Source organism: Neovison vison, chromosome 10 (assembly GCF_020171115.1).
Source record: "Neovison vison isolate M4711 chromosome 10, ASM_NN_V1, whole genome shotgun sequence".
NCBI lineage: Eukaryota > Metazoa > Chordata > Mammalia > Carnivora > Mustelidae > Neogale > Neogale vison.
Genome location: NC_058100.1, coordinates 60,125,880 through 60,145,268, shown reverse-complemented (window position 1 = coordinate 60,145,268; position 19,389 = coordinate 60,125,880). Strand labels below are relative to the sequence as shown.

Below are 19,389 nucleotides of genomic sequence, written 5' to 3'. Positions count from 1 at the left end.
CACGGTGGGGCCAGCCCCGCAGCCCGAGAGGGTGCTGAGGCAGGTGCTCTCACTTCAGCCGTTGGACAAAAATCCAGGGCTCAGAATTCACCAGCCAGCGATGGCACAGCAAGGACAACCCCGTGTGCTTTCCCAGAGCGTGACTCACAGAACGCCAAGAGGAATTGGAAAAAAGAAAAGTGACTTAGGGTCCAGCAGAGCTATAATTATGGGAAACCAATGCCTTTTTAAGCAGATGACCATTTAGGGAGTGTCTGGCTATTCTGGATTTATCTAAGATTTTAAAACTTCATCGGTTTCCTATCTAGGCTCAGTGGTTTTGTAACAAGATTATTAGATGCTGGAACGTGACAGGGACAATTGCCATCCCAATGCGTGAAGCATTTGTCCCTCCTTTCCACCAGCCCCCTCAGCACCCTTCCACACAGGAGTCAGCCACCGGTCTGGCCTGGGGGACATGTGGGGGAGCTTAGTTGTGTACAGGGGGCCACTGGCGACCCTGGAGCATGATGCGGGGATGAGGGCAGCCTGGCAGAGGCCCTGGCAGGAGCGTCCGCTATGCACCTGCACCGCTGGCCTCACCCCTGCTCAGAACCACTGCTCCCGGCTCAGCGCCATCCCTTGGCTCCCGATCTGCCCACCACGCCTTCTCGCCACCCTCCCCACAGCAGAGGCCTTGCAGCACAGTCACTCACGTTCAGCTCGTGGATGGGTTTGGTGACATTGAACTTGTCTATAGTGGACAGGATGATGGAGGGCGTGGTCAGGAAAAACAGTCCCACAAAGAGCGTGAAGTTGATACCCAGCCACTGGAACCACCAGCGGAAGCCCTGGATGGACAGGTTCTTCCTGCAGGGGGAGGACACAGGCCCCGGAGGCTTATCTCCTGGGCTCTGGCTGCCTGCTATGCCAGCAGCGGCCCCGGAGTAGGTGGGTCAGTGGGTCAAATTTAGACACAGCAAGACACCGGGCAGAGGACTCTGGCGGGGCGCTTGTTTTGACCTCAGGGGTACAGGCAAGCACTCTGTACTGACCCTCAGCTTCAGCCATGTCAGATCTGGGGTCCCTCTGAGCTCAGAGGGAAAGCAGGTTAGGCATGGCGAGCATGGCTCCCCAGCCACAGCGTCAGGGCCAGAACCCACCAAAGAGGTCCCGTGAGCACCCAGGCAGAAAAACGAGGCTCCAGCCTAGGACTGCCCAGCCATGTCTGCAGTCCTGGTGACTAGTTACACATCCTCCCCAGTGGGGCCGGGGCTGGGTGCAGGGACGGGGAGGCAGGGGACAGCAGGGCCTGGGCCCCACCCCGCCACGAAGAGACAAACCACCCCTAAGGTTGGTAAGCCCTGGAATGCAAGAAGCAGAACTGTCGGAGGCCGGTGGGGAGGAGCACCTAAATGTTGATCTCGGCAGGGGGAGGCACTACTGAGGCCAACTGTGCTGGGCCTCTTCTGGGCTGTCCTCACCCCTGAATCATGCTGCAAGCTCACTGATGGCCTCATGGACACAGCTCAGCTCCCCGGCATGTCCCCCAGGCCAGATGGCTGTCACCTGACCGAAGCCTGCACGGGACCAGGGCAGTGGATGGGGGACGGGAGACAAGAGCCGGAAGCCAGCCCGGCTGCTGAGCCTTGCAGGGCCCAGTCCCAACCAAGTAACATACTTGCATTTCAAAGATACTAAGTATGGAAAAGAGAAACATCTCAACTGAAAAGTAACTGATCATGTATAGAAATGATACTATTTTGGATAGCTGGGATTCATGGGAGTGAAGTCTAGGGCATGGACAAGCCCTACCCCCACCTGCCGCACACACACCACTCCCCCCCCCCACCCCACTGCCCCAGCGCTGGTCCAGAGAGGAGCAGGGGCCACATGCCGGCCTCCCTGACTGTCAGCTCCCACCCGGGCTTCCCAGTGGCCGGGCAGCCCCAGCACACCTGCCTTGCCCCAGGGGCTCACCAGCAGATGTCCTCGGGGTAAGTGGCAAAAGCCACTGTCCATTTGGAGGTGCGGAGCTCCCCGCTGCAGGAGGACGGCTGGGGCTCTCCTTTGCACCGCAGGCTCTGACACTTACACGCATTGAAGTCCTTCAGGATGCTGCCAGGGAAAGCAGAAGTGGCCAGGGTCTGTCTGGGGACCACGTACACACATGGCAGAGGGGACCCAGTGAAAGCGGGGGGCCCCAGGGCAAGGGACCTTGGCTTTATTAGTTTATTACAGGTGATGCTAAGAAAATCCATGCCTGGCACACTCTGGGGAGGATTCTAATCCCCAGAACAACCGGGTAAGCTAGGGAGGACTTCTGCTTCACAGATAGAGAAACTGAGGCTTCACCACCCAGCTGTGTGCCCCCTCCGTCTGACTGCCTCCCACTGTTGCACGGCCTCGATCCGCAGCTCTTCCCCGGGCCACCCCCTCTGCCCACCCTGCACACTGGCGCACTGTGGGCACATCCTGCAGCCAGGCCAGGGTCTCACCAGCCCTCCCCCCTTCCTGCTCTGACACCCTCCCAAGGACAGCCACCTCACCCCTTGTCATCTCCGTGCCCCCCACTCTTGCCTCAGAACACCCTCTTTCCACGCTCTAGCCTTGAGGCAGGGTCCATTTCTGGGTCCATGCTGCCCACAGAGAAGACAGGGGAAGGGGCAACTGTGTGGCCACCTGCTGTCACCAGCGCTCTCCCAACCCCAGGCACGGGACTGCTTTGGGAGTGAGCACCCCATGCCAGCCTACAAACTGCAACCCTCCCCAGGCCTCAGCTCAGCAACAGGGAGTCCCAGAGTGCCTGGTGGGGTGGTGGGGTGCATTTGTACAGGGATGGGCATCCTGGGCACAGAAGAAGATCTGTGGTCCAGAGTAGACATCTGAAGGAGGGCAGCATCTGTTCTGCCGGGCAGAACACTGAACAGAGGCAACAGGATCCCTGGGGCAGCTGGTGAGAGCCCAGCAGGAAGGTAAGTCTGCGTCAAGCTGAGAGGGGCTCAGAAGAGTCACCCCTGCCCAGCCATCACACACACATGGGCTGGGATGACCGGGGGTGTGCAACGTCCCCAGCCACACCCAGGAAAGGAGATGGAATGCCACTAGCAAATCCAAGGGATGGGTTCTGTAGGACCACCTGCATCCAACAAGGACAGCAAGTCACCTGCAGGGGGACCAGAGTTGGCTGGGGAAGAGTTCCACTCACTAGGTGGCCATGGACTTCTCCTGGAAGGTGACGAATGCCATCCCCAGTGGCCTCTCCTGGACCCGGCGCTCCTCCTCCATGATCCTCTCGGTCAGCCTGTCCTTCAGACGCGTGTAGTAAGCGATGGCGTCCTCCTGCCGGTGGACACACCCCCCGGTGACCAGGCAGCCAGCATGAGGGTTGGGGACCACGCAGCGCACTCCTGCAGGGGCCGGGCCCTCACCCACTCACAGCCGGGCACTTCGCAGCAGCAGAACTGGCCACAGGGCCTGGGGTTGATCAGGGTCCACTGGCCTGTCTTTGCCCGTAGGCTCGTGTAATAGCTCAGGCTCTTCTCCGTCTTCTTCCTGCCGGGGGCACGGGGTGGGGTGGGGGGGCAGTGAGGGAACGTCAGCCTCGGACACCAGCCGCCACACCAGACCCAGTCGCCACCAGACCCAAGCAAGAGAGAGGCAGAGCCGCCCTCCTGCCTTCCCCAGGGCCAGCAGGAAGGAGGGTGGGGTCTCGGCAGGGGAGGGGGACCCCAGGCCAGCCCCCCTCTTACCTCTCCCTGCACAGGGACAGCAGTCTGGCCACGTTGTAGCACAGCTGAACGTCCAACACCTCACATGTGGGATACGCATCCCTGTGCCCAGAAAGATGCCTGTTGGACAAGAGGACCCCCCAGGGCAGGGAGACCCCCCCAAATCTCCACTGCTTTTATTTTTGTGCTAACAAAGACCTCTTTTATCTTTGTCTTTTATCAATGGGGGAAAATTTGAAATTTAATACAAAGAGGCCTTTTCTAAGAATATGAAAGTCACTGCAAGTGACAGGTTTAGACCCTCATGGCTTTATATCAGCAGGTGCTTGTGGCCAAGGCTGGACACCACAGCTGATATTCTCCACCCACCCAAGGGAAGACATTTATCGTTGGCTCTAAGTCACGTTGACCTTGGACCCCTGAAGTTCTATCCAATCTGTGACTCTTTTGAAGGTCACAGACCTTTCAGGTTTAATGAAAGCAAAGGACCCTCAGCCCAGAAAATGTCTGCACCCTTGTTAACCATCCTAGGGAGATTGTGTCTACTTATACGCAGGCTGTGCGCATCCTTGCCATTGACCAGGGACTGGTAGGGGCTGATTTAATCCTCATCATAACCTGGGAGGTTTCATCCCCATTTTCCAGATGAGGAAAACTGCGTTAGACAGGTTATAGGACTTGTGCCCCAGGCCACACGGCTAGTGACTGTCGGGAACCGCGATCTGCCTCTGGGCAGCCCTGCCGTACCGCGTGACCTTCCCTCCCCTGACACACATAATCCACCCCCACCATATGCCAGGCACACCTCCGGGTACATCTTTGTGAGAGACAAAGCCCACCACATGTCAGTCATTGATTTGAACAGCAAGACAAGCCCGGGTCCCAGGAAGAACACCGGAGAAGAGAACCCCAGCATGAATACCCCAGCCACAAGGCAGATGCCAGGTCGGGCCCCAGGGGCTGCTGCGGCCCCATGCACCAAAAGAGCCGCCTCAACTGGGAGAGCTCCAACCCAGGGTCTGCACAGTAGGAGGAGCCTTTTCTTGGCCAAGGTTATACAACAAACGACGCAATTGCTTTCTGTGCTGCCCAGCAGGGCCCCTCAGGAGCTGTTTCAAGGGACAGAGAAAAAGAACGCCAGTATGGTGTTTACATAAAAGAGTCCTTCTAGGGGCTCCTGGGTGGCTCAGTGGGTTAAAGCCTCTGCCTTCGGCTCGGGTCATGATCCCAGGGTCCTTGGATTGGGCCCCGCATGGGGCTCTCTGCTCAGCAGGGAGCCTGCTTCCTCCTCTCTCTCTGCCTGCCTCTCTGCCTACTTGTGATCTCTATCTGTCATATAAATAAATAAAATCTTAAAAAAAAAAAGAGAGTACTTCTAAAATACTTGGAGCTGTTGAAGAGGTTAGTCAATAACTTGTAAACACTCACTTTACACCTCTGCGTAGTTCTTCACAAATGGTGCCATGCTACATGGTCCTCTGCCCCAGCCCGCTCTACAGATTACTGACCACTGAGCTGGTGGGAGTGAGGACAGACTGAAGCCCAGCTCCCTCACCTGCAGCCCAGGGGGTCCAGGGGCCTCTGCACCTGCTCTGGGCCCCCCCAATCCTGCTGCTTCCCTGCTGACCGTGCACACACCTCCTCCCCACCCCACCACCTGCAAGAGCCCTGGGGCAGGTGTTCAGCGGGCGCTGCGGAGATGGAGGTCCTGCCAGGGAGAGCTTGGACTCACTGAATGGTGAACTCTGTGAGGACAGGGCCCCGGACACACGTGTCCCCTGCCCAGACGCCTGTGCATGGAAGAGCCTGCCCCCGGCCCTCCCCTTCAGAGACAAGCTCTGTCTCAGGCATCAGACTCTGCACAGCTGATGCCGAGGCGCCCAGGGGAGGTCATCTTCCTGGTGCTCTCTAGCTGTTTATTTGCCCCTCTACCTTGGCCTCCCCTCCAGCTACTATGGTCACCTGGGGCGGCCATGGTGGCGGGCAGAGGACAGGCCAACCCAGCTGGAATCCTTGCATGCCACCAGCAGTCACATGATGCCCGTGTGGCAGGGCCAGGCCCTGCTCAAGATCTCCCGGTCCCCGGGCAGGACATGGAGTGCTCCCCTAAGGCACTTGTCCCACCGCAGCCCTGCTCACCGGAAGTGGTTCTCCACGGTCTCCTTCTTGGTGTCTCTCGGGAGGCCCGTGATGAACAGGGTCCGCCTCACCTGCCGGAGAAACGCCCCAGGGAGAGAAGTCAGAGGGGCAAGCCTGTCTGCAGGCAGGCGCCACTCTGCAGCCCTGTTCCAGCCTCCCCAAAGAACACAGTGGGAGCTCGGGAGGCTCGGGTGCCCTCCGGCCGCCTGGCCAAGGCCGGACAGCTGTCATTCCCACGGAACCGTCTTGCAGACTGCACAAAGAGTACCCTGCCTCAGCAGTCCTGCGAGCCTCCCTTGCATGACAAGACAGGGAGAAGGAACCCAGAGAGGGTGAGTGACTCAAATGTGGCCATACAACAGGTAAGAGGAGAACCCAAGCCTGGAACAACTCACAGGCATTCCTGTGCCCCCATCTAGCTGTGGCTGACAAAGAGAGAGGGCTGTTCGCAGTCTGACCTTCCACGAAGATGCTGAAAATCAGCAACCACAAGCCTGAACCCCACAAATTTAAGGGCTTAGTTGGCAAAATGGAGGAGAAAAAAATCTGCGTTCTAAAATAATCAGAATTTGGGGGCACCTCTGTCATTGACCATCTGCCTTCAGCTCAGGTGATGATCTCAGGGTCCTGGGATTGAGTCCCACGTCAGGCTCCCTGCTCCATGGACAGTCTGCTTCTCCCTCTCCCACTCCCCCATGCTTCTGTTCCCTCACTTGCTATCTCTCTGTCTCAAGTAAATAAATAAATGAAACCTTTTAAAAAATAAGATAAAATAAATTAAAATAATCAGAATTCTTTTTAAAAAAGCAAAATGCAGAGGCACCTGGGTGGCTCAGTGGGTTAAACCTCTGCCTTCGGCTCAGGTCATGATCTCAGGGTCCTGGGATCGAGCCCCGCATCGCATCGGGCTCTCTGCTCAGCAGGGAGCTGCTCCCCACCCCACCCCACCCCCCGCCCTCTGCCTGCCTCTCTGCCTACATGTGATCTCTCTGTCAAATAAATAAATAAAATCTTTTTAAAAAATAAACAAAATTAAAAAGCACAAGGCATTTTTACGTGCTGACACGCCAGCCATGTTCCACAGAGACCCTCGATTTAAGCTCACTGCCCGCCCGGGCCATAGGCCTGGGGCATCGCCTGGGGCACCGCAGGGCTCCGACTCCCCCTGTGCCCCCAGCCGCACTCACCAGGCTCTCTTCCTTGTACCAGATGGACTGGGTGTGGTGCCGCATGAAGCCCACGGTGAGGATGAGGTAGAGGACAGCAAAGATGGTGTGCAGCCACAGAAGGTCATTGCTGGGGGTCGGAGTGGGGAGCACCACCTGCCGTGAGGGCTGGCTCCCCAGCCGGGGGGCAGGTGCAAGGACCGGGCCACACGCCCCAGCCGCGGAGGGGCTCTCACACATCTGCCCACTGGCTAAGGACTCTCTAGCCAAGCCCAGGCCCCAGAGCCTGACTTCCCCTTGGTGGGTGCCCCCCGTACCCCCGTCAGCCCCCACCCCATACTCACTTGGTCTGCAGGTTTGCTATCGTTGTCCTCCCAAAACTGTAAGGGTCTTTGTCTGCAGAAAAGGAAGATGCTTAGTCCCAGGATCAGGCTGGGGGAGGGGAACGGGGCCCAGTCACCTCGTTGTGTGGCCTCAGGCCTGTCAGAGGACCTTGACCGTCTGTCCAGTCTTTCCAAAGCCCCACCAACCAAGGCCTCTGCTGAACCGACAGCTTCTTCCCAACCCGCCCCGTGGGAAAGTCAACGTTGGAATTCCTCTTGCTCGGAGATTCCTGTGACACTCTTTGAAAATTTAAAATCAGGGACACCTAGGTCGCTCAGTCGTTAAGCATCTGCCTTTGGCTCAGGTCATGATCCCAGGGGGCTGGGTTTGAGCCCCGCATCAGGCTCCCTGCTCAGTGGAAAGCCTGCTTCTCCCTCTCCCACGCCCTCTGCTTGTGTACCCTCTCTCGCTGTGTCTATCTCTGTCAAATAAATAAATAAAATCTTAAAAAGAAAAAAGAAAATTTAAAATCACCCTAAGCTGGGCCCAACACCAAGCTGGGAATCACTGGGCGAAAGAAGCGTGTTCTTCGGGCGCCTGGCCGGCTCTGTCAGCAAAGCAAGCAACTCTTGATCTTGGGGTCATGAGTTGGAGCCCCAGGGCGGGTAGAGAGTTTACTTTAAAAATTTTTAAAAAGGAAAAGGAAAAAAGTGGATTCATGATGGCATTTTGGAAGCTGGCTTCCTGCAGTTGCTGGGAAACATTGTTCCACACTCTGATTTTGACTTTGAGCATCACCAACATCTTCCAGATCCGCTAATTACGGCCTCTGGATTGCGTGGGGGCAGGAGAGTGTAAAACACGCTCCAAAAGCTCGATTTGACAAATCTTGGGGTTTTAGTCCTCAAACTGGGACAGAATCAGAAATTGACATAGGGGGAGGGGACACAGCTATTGGCTGGGGGGAGGGGTGGGTTCTTCTCCAGACCTTGAGGCACAGGGGAGGGTTCCGGGAATCGCCTCGAGGACTCCTCACGTCTGAACGCCAGCAAGAGTCCTGGGGTTCTGCCCTATCACAGGGACACCTGTGGCTCTGCCCCGGCCCAGGTCGCACGGGATGAGGTGTCATTACCCAGCAAGTCGCCCGAGAGGTTGACAGGCAGGATGACGCACAGGGACAAGCAGCTGACCACCACCAGCAGGAAGATGATGTGTCTCTGGAAGGACAGGTAGTGGATGGCGTCCTCCCCACACCACTCCAGGATCTGGTCATCACTGGCCAAGACACGCACATGGAATCTCCGTGAATGGCAGTGACAGGCCCAGCCACAGCTGACCTCACCGGATTCTCGGGACCAGCCCGGGAGGTGGGTTCCCATCCCAGCCCGGTGTTCTACCTACGAGGACATGGAGGCGCCGCCGGCGTCCCCGGTCACACAGCTTGTGTGGGGACTCTGGAGCCTGCCAGCACACCTGGGAGCCATCTGTGCACGGGCGAGGTGTGGAAACTCAGTGCCCACCCCCGCCCCGCTGCTGTGAATAAGCAAAGCCACTGACAACGGGGCTGCTGGGGCTCTCCTCTTTCCCAGGGCTCCCTCGGGTCAGCTGTGAGGCAGGGGGGAGCCGGTCCTGGAAGCATTCCAGGGCTCTCGGGTCCTCTGCCACCCCTCCTCCTCCCTGCGTCCTGCTGGGGCTTCACAGGGCCTCCACCCTTTCCTGGGTCCCATATCTGAAAGCTCTGGCTGGCTTGGGGACCTGGAAAATTCCAGAGGTTGACAGCCAGACCTCTGTGCCAGGAGGCAGAAGGGGGATTTCCCTTTTTTCCACTCTCCAGACAGGGAGGTGCCCCCGGGGAGCCAGGCTCCCGAAAGAAGGTGGGAAGGATAGTGATGAAGACTCAGAACAATGAATGAGCGACGCTCATCCACGGTGTTTCTGGGGACGCGCCTCTGACTTCTCGCTGGGAGAGGCAACTTTAATCTGAGGGGCCTCCTTGAATGTCCGCTGTAATGCTGGCCATGAACAGCTGTTAGAATTTAGTTGTAGCCTCAAAAACGTCAAAGTGTTGTCCTTTCTGAGACAGGAACAGGAGAAAACTCCGGGGAGTGGACATGGGAAACACGTCTGACACAGTGTCACAGTGACAAAGCAGGATACACAGCGATCCCCACGACAGCCCTCCATGAGAAATCTGTGTCCCTGCATGGGGGGGCGGGAGGGACTGGAGGGGACACGGAACCAGAAAAACAAGGCATAGGGAAAGAATCCGGCCTCAGAGCGGATCTGCCCACTGCTGTTGTGGGTTACCATGGAAATGATGAGTCAGTGTCTGCTGCTCCTCTGGGTGGTGGCTGGGGGGGTGTCCCCAGCCCAGGGGCGGGGGCATGGCCAGAGAGCAGCCAACCAAAGACCACACCCTGGGCATGGGGGCAGGGGCAGGGCGTGGAGGGTTCTAGGCAACCTCAAATTTGTTCTCACTGATTCTTTTCCTTACGTGGTGGACTTTTTGCGTGGAGTACGTGTGACTTACAGTGTCAGGAGAAATGTCTCCTAGTGACACGATTCTGCAGTGGCAGAGAAGGATGGAGTTGGCAGATGCCCCTCTCCCACCATGTCATCCTGGGCCCCCTCCTATAGTTGGGGAAACTGAGGCCCAGAGAGAGGGATGTCCCCAGAACCCCATAACTGCCACGTATCATCAGTTCTGAGAGGTCCTTCCCATACCTGGGTGCCCTCAAAGGATGCTCCCTGCGATTGCAGCAGACCCTAGCTGGATAGGATTTTTCCCTGCAGCCCCCACATCTTAAAAACAAGGCAACTTTTAACCCAATGAGGTGAATGTACTAAAGCATCATTATTTCTCCTCTTTGCACCAAATTAGACACAGAAGCCTGCTGGGTAGAGCCTCTGGCCAGGCGTGTCCATGTTAGATACTAAGGAGGCATCGCTACCGCCTAGAGCTCCAAAAATTAGCTTTTGTGAGCTCGTGCAGGGATCGTCCGGGACCCCCAATTCTCAGCCTCCACATCCTACTTTGGACCTGAGCTGAGAAGAGGCGAAGAGACCCCATCTCAGGGTCGGGCCATTTTGGCCTTTCCTCCTCGTTGGTCAAACACACAAAAACCTACCCGAGAAAGACAGCCAGCCAGACACCCCCACACACACACCCCGACACACAGGCCAGCCACCGCGCTGTACTCACTGCAGTCGGAAGATGGCGGTCAGCCAGGGGCAGCATCCCTGGAAATACAGAGAACAGGGGTCAGCCATGAACATCTGTGTCATTGGGAGGCAGATGTGATCATTGTCTGTGACATTAAACAACCCCCTAACCTCCCCTGGCGTGAAAGCATTGCTTTTGTTCCCAATTCAGCAAGCTACCACGTGTCCCCAGAGTGACAGGGTCTCCATGTTCCCACCGCATGCCTGGAACACTTGTAAAAACCTCTCAAGCTTTCACAATTGGCAGAATCATACAGGCTCTAGGGACAAATGCTGAACTTGAAGAGAGAGCTGACAGGAGCTCAGGACAGCTGCAGAGAAGCTTCGCAGGCTTCTGTTTGGTTGTCCGGAATGACAGGCTGAGACTCGGGACGGATGCAGGGAAATGAGCCTCGTGGATAGGACGGTCCGCCCTCCAGTGGGATTATGGAGGGAAGAGGGGGGAGGGGGTCTGTAGGTTTTACTGTCCATCGCATCTCTTACAGATAATCCCCCCCTAAAGCTGGGCTGTCCCTGGCTGGGAGACACACAGGTTTGGTCACCATCCCTTCAGGGCAACAGGGCTGGACAGGGCATGGTCCCTGCCCAGAGGTGGCTCAAACCAGCAGCAAGCCCTCAACAAATTGTCACGCTTGTCCCTGAGTGTGATCACAGGGACGAGTGCTGGGATCACAGGGGATGTGGAGAGCCCCCTGCCTGAGAGCTGATCGAGCTGATCCCGTCCCATGCTCCCCGGAGCTGCATCCTCCCTGCGCACATCCCAGGCTGGGTGGCCACTGGGCCGCAGGGTGCCGAGTCAGCTGATGGCGGCCCTCCCCTCCCCTCCCCTCCCCTACCCTACCCCGCCCCTGCCCCTGCCATGGCCGTACCAGTCCCTTCAATACCAACCAGCTCGCTTTCAAAATCTTGTTGCCCGAAAGAGGAAGATGAAGATAATCTCTGGAATCTGGACTCGCTAGAAACACAAAAGGGAAGAACGACAGAAAATTCTTTCCCCAGGTCTACGCTCCGCGTCCAGCATGCTGCCGCCTCTTAGAGCTCCGGGCCAAAGCCTCAAGCCCGCTGCAGAGCTGGCACAGGGTGTGGCACAGCCCGAGGGATGTGCAGACAGGACGAGGCCCACAGCGGCGCGCGAGAGCCGTGACACTCCACCTCACAGGGGACGAGGGCCCAGGGCTGAGGCATCAGCAGAACACCCCTGTACCCCATGTCCTGGGGCCCCAGCGCTGTCACTCGTCCACATAAAGGGCCTCGGAGCGTGGACGTGCGCGATCCGTTTCCCCAGGTGTTAAACAGAACTCAGAACAAATGCCATATTCTGTCTGATCCACAGCACCACCCGCTAGCAAACACCAGCACCGAGGCTAAGGAGAAGAAAGGTGTCTGTGCCCCCTGCCCCGCATAACAGACCGTGTTACACCACGGCCCCATGGAGCAAGAGCGGCAGGGGTCGTGTGGAGAGCGCCCGAGGAGCCTGGGGGGGCGAGAAGTGGGCACACGTGGATCTCCCCCACAGCTTCCCATTCTGCATCTGACATAGGATCCAGGCCGTGCGGCAGCAGCTGAGCTTAGAGAGGCTGGCGCGCAGGCTTGGAGTCCAATCCCCCCTTGGGTGTCCTGAGCCGTCAGAGCCTAGGGTTGGGGGGTGTCAGGCCAAGGGGGGCCCTGCTCCCCTACAGACTCAGCCAACACTGGCTAAGCAGGGCCAGCCCCCCACGCTGACCCCGCACAGGGACAGGGGCAGCTCCCTAACCTGCCTCACCTCGTCCCAGCCCCAGACTAGCTCATTTCCAGAAAGAGACCCTTGAAAATACTCAAGGTCAGAAAGACAACTTCTCCCTGAAAAGCCCTACATATTTGAGGCAGCTGGGTTTCCTCCACAGCCTGAAGCCAACAGCTCCTGGAGCGTGGGCCTGGCAACAAGTGCAATCTAGACTCAGCATCCCCCAGGGGCCGCCAGCCCGTCCCACAGACGGGACGGGGGGGACACACACACACTTGAGGTGACGTGTCCTCATTACCTGTCAACTTCCGACACCAGTGCAATGCGGCCATAATCCCAGAATCTCCTTCTTATGATGGTAAACACCGAAATTAAACACTAGAAAGAGAAAAGAACTAGTTAGGAAGAGACAGCTGTCTTAGAGGCAAAGCCCATCCCAGCAGAGCTGGGAGGGCCCAGAGAGGGTGTTGAGCTGCCCAAGGCCACACTGTGGCAGGGTCGGTCGGATGCTCTGCGCACCCCCTTCGCCAGCGCCCATCCACACTGCGCTGGGCCTCCGGGGTCCCCCCTCATCCCATACCTGCCCCGTTCCCTGCTCTCAGGGTCACAGCAACAGCCACGACTTCCCCAGCCTGGACGGGCCTTCCTGGGCTCCTGAGCAGGAAGACAAGCCCAGGCCCCGCAGCTGCCCTGGGGACCAGTCTCCCTTCCCTTCACACAGATGTGCATGTTTGATTCCAAGGTGCAGCACAGCCCCAGGCCAAGCGAGCAGCCGTCAGACCCTCACCTGGTGTGTGGTTCTCCCAGACAGGCTGTGCCCACCGAGGACCTGTGCCCTGGGGCCCTGGGCTCATCTCATCTCCCACCGTTTTAGCTGCCCTGCACCTCCTCAGACCTGGGCAGGTCTCTCCCTGCTCCCACACAGGTTCCCTCCCTCCAGGCTCAGGGAGGCAGAGTCAGCCATTTCCATCAACACAACCCTGCCACCCAGTCAGGAGCTAAGCTTTTCAGTGTGGGTTTTGTCTCCCTGAAGCCAGAACCCCAAGGGGGCTGTGCTCCTGCTCCCTGAGGAATTAGCTCCAGGTGGGTGGGGAGTTGGCGACCGTCTCCAGAGGCAGGTGAGTCATGCCTTAGGGTAAACTTGAAGGCTGCTCAGGGTGAACTCCTGCCCCTGCCTTCTTGGGGTGTGGACATCTCCCACGCACCTACGTCTTCCAGGCCCCGCCGGCTCCCAGGTGCACCCCAGAACATCCCATGATAAAAATCCACTGCCTGCAGACTCCCACCTCAGCCAGGCCCCCTCAGCCACGGCCACCTCTGTCCCAGACGTGTCTTCTTGGCCCGCTGCCCCCACCCACGTCGACGTCGCACCCCATTTACTCCCATGGGCTCTGTCACATGTCGAGAGAAGGCATCAGGAGGTGGGCAGGCCAAGGAAGGTGCACCTGACCCCAGCGCCTGCCACCTGGCCAAAGGTGGGTCGGCACAGGGGAGAAAAGTCGTGTAGTACAAACTGGGGGGGTTGGTTTGGGAATGGGGAGGTCTACACGAAAGAGAGGCCACTGTGTGAGCCAGCTCTGAGTAAGGGGGGGCCTCTTCCTTAAGAGGCCCAGGACCCAGTGAGGACAGGAGGTGACGTTTCTAACCCGGGAGGTGTGGCCCCTCTGATTTGAACCCACACCTTCTGTCCTCCCCTCTCATCCCTGCAGGCACCCTCCTCCTGTGGGCCTCCCCACGTGACAGGCCACTAACTCAACATCAAGGGCACAACTGCATGGGCTCTTTCCCTGCGAAGCCTGGCGGGATCTTCTCCAGAAATCCCAGAGGAAAGATTCCTGACCCCTGCTGTGCAGAGGGACACACGCAGGTCACAGCCACAGCTGGAGGGCAACACAGCGGGCATCCACACCCAGGTGTGCCTGGCTACTCACCTGACCATTCCAGAAGGCCAGGGGGTGGGGGGAGGGACGGGGCAGGGTGAAGCGGCGGGAGGGGGGCATCTCACCAGGAAGCAAACGACGTCTATGAGCAGGACGGTGGGGACGCCTCCAAAGGTGACCCCCTGCAGCACGGTGCTGTTCTTGGCTGAGTTGTAGCAGTAGGAGTCGTTGGGCCGGTCCCCGAGGCCCAGCCGCCCACGCAGGGACACCACCTCGGACTGCCACAGCTCCAGGGACCGGGGGCCGGTCATCGCGACTGTCCTCCCTAGAGAGAAAACCTGGGCCGACAGTCAGGGCGTGGGTGCCCCTGCGGTCTCCCGGGCCTGCGCTGGCGGAGCCCAAGGTGGGGGCTGGCAGCAAGGAGTTGGGGAGCGGCTGACACCAGGCCCTGTGCGCCTGGCAGAGCCCACGAGAATAGCTCCATTGTGGGGACAGTGTCAGGCGGGGGGGAGCACTGGTCCGGGACACAGCTGGCAGCCTCCTGGAGCGGATGAATAGGAAGGAGGGGAAGGCCAGGGGCCACTGAGGCCGCCAACTAGAGCATCCTGTGGGAGCTGCGGGGAGCTCAAAAGGGCAGGCAGGGGACAGACAGGAGGGAGATAAAGATGGGGAGTAAAGCAGGACTGAACAAATAAGGGACACCCAAGGAGGCAACAACAGTGGATCCCCTGGAGCCACAGACGGGCCCCCAGCCCCACTACTCCTGGGCTATCCAGCCGGGACCTCAGACACAGGCCATTCCATCCACTTGAAACCGAGGCTCGGGGCTCTACGGAGTGAGTCAGCACAGAGTCGGCCCCAGACCCAGCCTCTTCCTGCCGCGCCACACTCCCCATCTGGCATGATGACACACATTAGCTCAGTGACGGCCCAGAAGGGGCAGCCAGAGGAGGCCGAGGCAGGGTGGGGAGCAGGGAGAGTTAGAGGAGGATGGGAGAGAGGGAGGGGGGTTCCTCAGGGACCCCTGGAGCGCAACCCCAGCCCTGTCCTCTCACTTCCCCCGCTCCGGGTACCCTCGGTCTAACTGGAAGGCCCAGCATTTCCAAAGCAAATATCACTCCTGGCTGGTTGTTGACCTTTCCTTTCTGAGGCTCCAGGCACTCCCGTGAAGCCAATGGAAACCTCCAGGGTTTGTATACTGCCACCGAAGTCCCCAGAGTCAGCGCCCAAGTCCTGGCCCCCTTCTCATGCTGTCTGCAGCCGAAAAGCCAGCAGGAATCCTCGGCACCCCTTCCTCAAGCTCCCCCTGCCCCGTCGGGTGAAACTCATTTGTCCAGGGGTCCTGCTAGGTCTGAGATTTCTTTTTCTGTTTTTAAAAAAGATTTTCTTTCTTTCTTTCTTTAAGAGAGGGAGCTCATGGCTGGGGAGGGGTGCAGAGAGAGAGGGAGGGAGAGAGAACCCTCAAGCAGACTCTGCGCTGAGCAGAGAGCCCGACACGGGGCTCGATCTCACAACCATGAGATCATGACCCGAACCAAAATCAGGAGTCGGACACTTAGCCAACTGAGCCACCCAGGAGCCCCCAGCTCTGATATTTCTAACCTGCTACGGAAACAAAACTCCTGGGGACAAGAAGAAAAGGTACAGTCAACCCAACCAGGTGTTCGGTGAGGTGGTCTGGGAATGCTGCTCCAGTGTGTGTGGGCTGGTGAGCACCACTTCTGGGCCCGGGGCTGGCTGACTGGGAGCAGTGTCTCTCTCTCTCTCTCTCTCTCTCACACACACACACACACACGCCAGGAAGAGCAGGAAGGGGGTGAGGTGGCAGGTCCTAGGGCCTGGGAGGATCCCCCAGAGGGCCAAGCCACTTTCTGACCCCCGTAAGAGATTTGGCAATGGCTGGAAGATACGAAGCCAGAGCCATGGAGCTGGTGACTCTGAACAGAGTCCCAGAGACTCCTCCTGTGGGAGGCAGATCCTGCAGGTCCCCCAGCGGCACCACCCGACAGCAGGGCCTGGCGCCTGCCCCTCCCTCCTGCCCCACACTCACCAGCAGGGAGGACTGTGGGTGCGTCCCTCTGAGAGGTCCTCACTTGGAGCCGGCTCCGGCTTCGGCTCTGGCACACACAGAGGCAGCCCCAGACGCCTCCGAGGACGCCTCGGGCCTGCTACTCATTTCCTGCAGGGCCGTCCTGACCCCAGACCGGGGAGCGCCAGCCTTCACAGGCTTCCCTAAGGTACACAGGCGGCCCGAGTCACTGTCACGGCCTTCCCCAGCCTGGCACACTGCCCTGTGCTCACACCTGCCCTGAGTCTCTGAACTCAGACACCCACGTGGAGCCTCTCGCTCTCCCCCCATGAAGGCTCCCCCAGCCTGGTCTCCCCCCAGCTCCCAGAACTGGTCCTGGGCCCTCCTCTGGGCAGCCTGCTCCTCTCTCCTCCTCCAACATCAGCAGCCTCTCCCCTCTTCTCCCGCTCCTGGAAGTGCAGGGACCAGGGAGTGTCCCCCTACGAGGGCAGGGGTGGCCGTGGACTCCAGGTCAGCCCCTGAGTCCAGGACCTCAGCGGGCCCCCAAGGGCAGCTGCTATCTGAGGGTTAGCGTCAGGAGAGGGAACACAGAAGAACAAACAAGGAAGCCTGAAAGCTGATGTGGAAAGAAACTGCAGTGGAGGGAAACCTGGGTGACTCAGTGGGTTGACCATCTGCCTTGGGCTCAGGTCATGATCCCAGGGTCCTGGAATCGAGCCCCGCAACTGGCAACCTGCTCAGTGGGGAGCAGTTTCCTGCGTCTTCCTCTGCCTGCTTCCCCTGCTTGTGCTCTCTCTTTCTCTCTGACAAATAAATAAATAAAATCTTTAAAAAAAAAAAAAAAAAGCTCACAGAGGGAGCACTGTCCCTGGGAGCAGAGGGCCCACAGCAGGAAGCTTCCTGTGCTTCCCCTTCCCCCTCCAGCTCTAGGCACACCTCTAAGTCACTTTCCTCCTGCCAAACAGGCTCCCTGGGGTGGTTTTACAAAGTTGGGCAAGAGCTCATGAGGCCAGCCAGCAAACACTGCCAGCCTGGGAGAGCCTCGAGGCACCTCAGACTATGGCCCCGCCGGGTCAGCCCCTTCTTGGGGGAGCGCCCAGGTGAGGACAGGGCTTTGGAGGCCTGCCCCCCTCTCAGATCTTTCAGCTCCTTTGTGAACTGTCCCTGCACTATACACACGTCCCCTCCAAATTCTGCTGAAACATCACGGTGCCTCCAGAACCAGCCCTCCCCCCCACACCGCATCTTCCGAACAGACAAGCTCTGACCCAACAGCTGGGGGCACAAGCACCACAGGGCAGCCCTGCCTGGCTGGGACTGGTGGGGTGAACCAGGAAGTAGTACCCATGTCCACACGACCCAGTCTTCCCATTTATAGACCTGCTTAGGCGAATGCCTCATCCGTGGCTCACAGAGAGCTCTCTAGTAACCTGACGGTAGGAGAGGCCAGGGGAATAGCAGGTGACTCGGGCCCCCACCTCCAAGTGCAGCCCTTGTGCACCCCAGAATCTGGCCGTGACCATTGGGAGGGAGGGCTGAATCCAACAGCCGGCCTCAAACTTGCCAACACTAACCCACCAGCCACCTGAGTTGGCAGCCAAGGCAGCCAGGACAGGCCCAGGACAGGACAGGACAGGACAGGATGATCAGCATCAGCACACCTGACCACCTATACCCTCCTTCCAGAAAAGCCAACAAAATGTGGCAGGAGGTTTGTGAGCCCTGTCGGGTCCTGTGAGAAGGCCCCATTCAAATTCAGGGTATTTTTATCAGCACAAACTTCCCGACAGCAAGACTACGCACAGCTGCAGCCCTTCAGCCACAGGACCTGACTCAGAGAGGCTTGCCCAGCGAACGCAAAGGTCTTAAAGCCCCACCAGACAGGACCCGGGACGCTGGACTGCTGTTTCTCTCCCTAAATACAGCCCGCCAGCCTCATGGAGGCACGGCACCCAGAAGAGCACCCTGAAGTCTGCACTTACAGGGCCTCTGTACCATGTTGCTTAGACAAGTGGCTTAAATGCTCAGTGCCTTGACTTCCTTCTCCATAAAATGGGGGCAATGATGTTGTTCCTCTTACAGGGCTGTTGGGAAGCCCATACCTGAGACAGCGCCCATGAAGCACTTAGCCCAGTGAGCACTCAAAAGGTCTGGGTTTTTATTTTAAGTCACTCCTCCAGCTAGTAGGGGAAACAATGTCAGGACTCCCTCTAATGTTCAAAAGGGACCTTTCCTCAGGACACTAAGCAAACAAGAGATCATTGTAAAGAGGAGGGGGCTTCTGCTTCTCTTGCCATTCTCCTGGAAGCAGCACACTTGGGACTCTGACAGGTGTCAGAGGGTGGGGGAGGGGGAAATACTGGTTGTTCCTGCAGGGAGGGATGATGGGGGAGTCTTTCCCCGACCCCATGAGTGTCTTCAACCCCGTAGACGCCAGGGCCTCAGAAGGGCCCCAACGTGCCCCCACACCCACACCCCCTCCTGTCCCGTGCCCCGGCTGGGACTTGGGGAGCACAGCCCACCGGCCTAACCAGGACCCCCGGGCCCTGTGGGCGCTGCTGGCACGCAGCCCCGCAAGCCCGGCGGAGAAGGAAGCTGGCGGCCACTCGGTGTCCCGCCCCGTGGAGTCCTGCCCTTGAGGACACCGCCTGGGGCTAAACAGGGAGGCCAGCCCAGAGTCTCAGGTAGCCAGTCTGATCTGGTCCCCGAACCCAGGTGGTTTGGTTTCCTGGCAGATCTCTCCTCACCCTCCCCAACCCTGGGCCTCCCTCTGGGCACCCGCAGGGCCGCGGCAGGGGTCACTGAGGGACAGTCCCCGGGGCTTCCACCCCCGCCCAGCGGCGGGGGGGACTCGAGCGCCCGCCCCTTCCCAGGCCCGCCACGCAGAGTCGGAGAAGGAAGAGTCCCACCCCGCCCCCCACCCTGGCCCCCGGCTGCGCTCCTCGCTCCCCGTCCCGGCTGCAAGCTCGGGCTGCGGGGGACTAGACCCCAGGGGAAGGGGAGGGGAGAGGGAGCCTGGGGGCGGGCGTAGTCCGGAGAGGCTGTGGGCCGGGGACCCGACCCCCCGCTCCCACCCTGCGCCCCTTCCTCTCTACCTGCGGCGAAGGCGCGGCGTCTGCACCTGGCCGGCTGGGGCGGCGTCCCCGTCACTCAAAAGTTGCAAAGGGAAACTCGGGCGCCTCCCGCACATGCGCAG

The 19,389-nt window shown here is 59.0% G+C and overlaps 1 protein-coding gene across 2 annotated transcripts in view; it reads right to left on the bottom strand.

Moving 5' to 3' along the window:
- Positions 1-19,389, bottom strand: part of TMEM63A (transmembrane protein 63A) — a 26,129-nt gene extending 6,740 nt beyond the window's left edge. The window contains exons 1-15 of one of the 2 annotated variants that reach the window (XM_044267403.1): positions 19,289-19,389; positions 16,215-16,396; positions 14,290-14,502; positions 12,583-12,662; positions 11,450-11,516; positions 10,542-10,579; positions 8,472-8,614; positions 7,360-7,411; positions 7,037-7,145; positions 5,850-5,920; positions 3,732-3,812; positions 3,411-3,534; positions 3,188-3,321; positions 1,960-2,097; positions 696-849 (exon numbers count right to left, since the gene is read on the bottom strand). In XM_044267403.1, coding sequence (XP_044123338.1) covers positions 696-849; positions 1,960-2,097; positions 3,188-3,321; positions 3,411-3,534; positions 3,732-3,812; positions 5,850-5,920; positions 7,037-7,145; positions 7,360-7,411; positions 8,472-8,614; positions 10,542-10,579; positions 11,450-11,516; positions 12,583-12,662; positions 14,290-14,475 — 1,377 coding nt within the window. In that variant the 5' untranslated portion in view covers positions 14,476-14,502; positions 16,215-16,396; positions 19,289-19,389. The remainder of the gene's footprint in view (positions 1-695; positions 850-1,959; positions 2,098-3,187; positions 3,322-3,410; positions 3,535-3,731; positions 3,813-5,849; positions 5,921-7,036; positions 7,146-7,359; positions 7,412-8,471; positions 8,615-10,541; positions 10,580-11,449; positions 11,517-12,582; positions 12,663-14,289; positions 14,503-16,214; positions 16,397-19,288) is intronic. The other variant, XM_044267404.1, reaches the window with a different exon arrangement.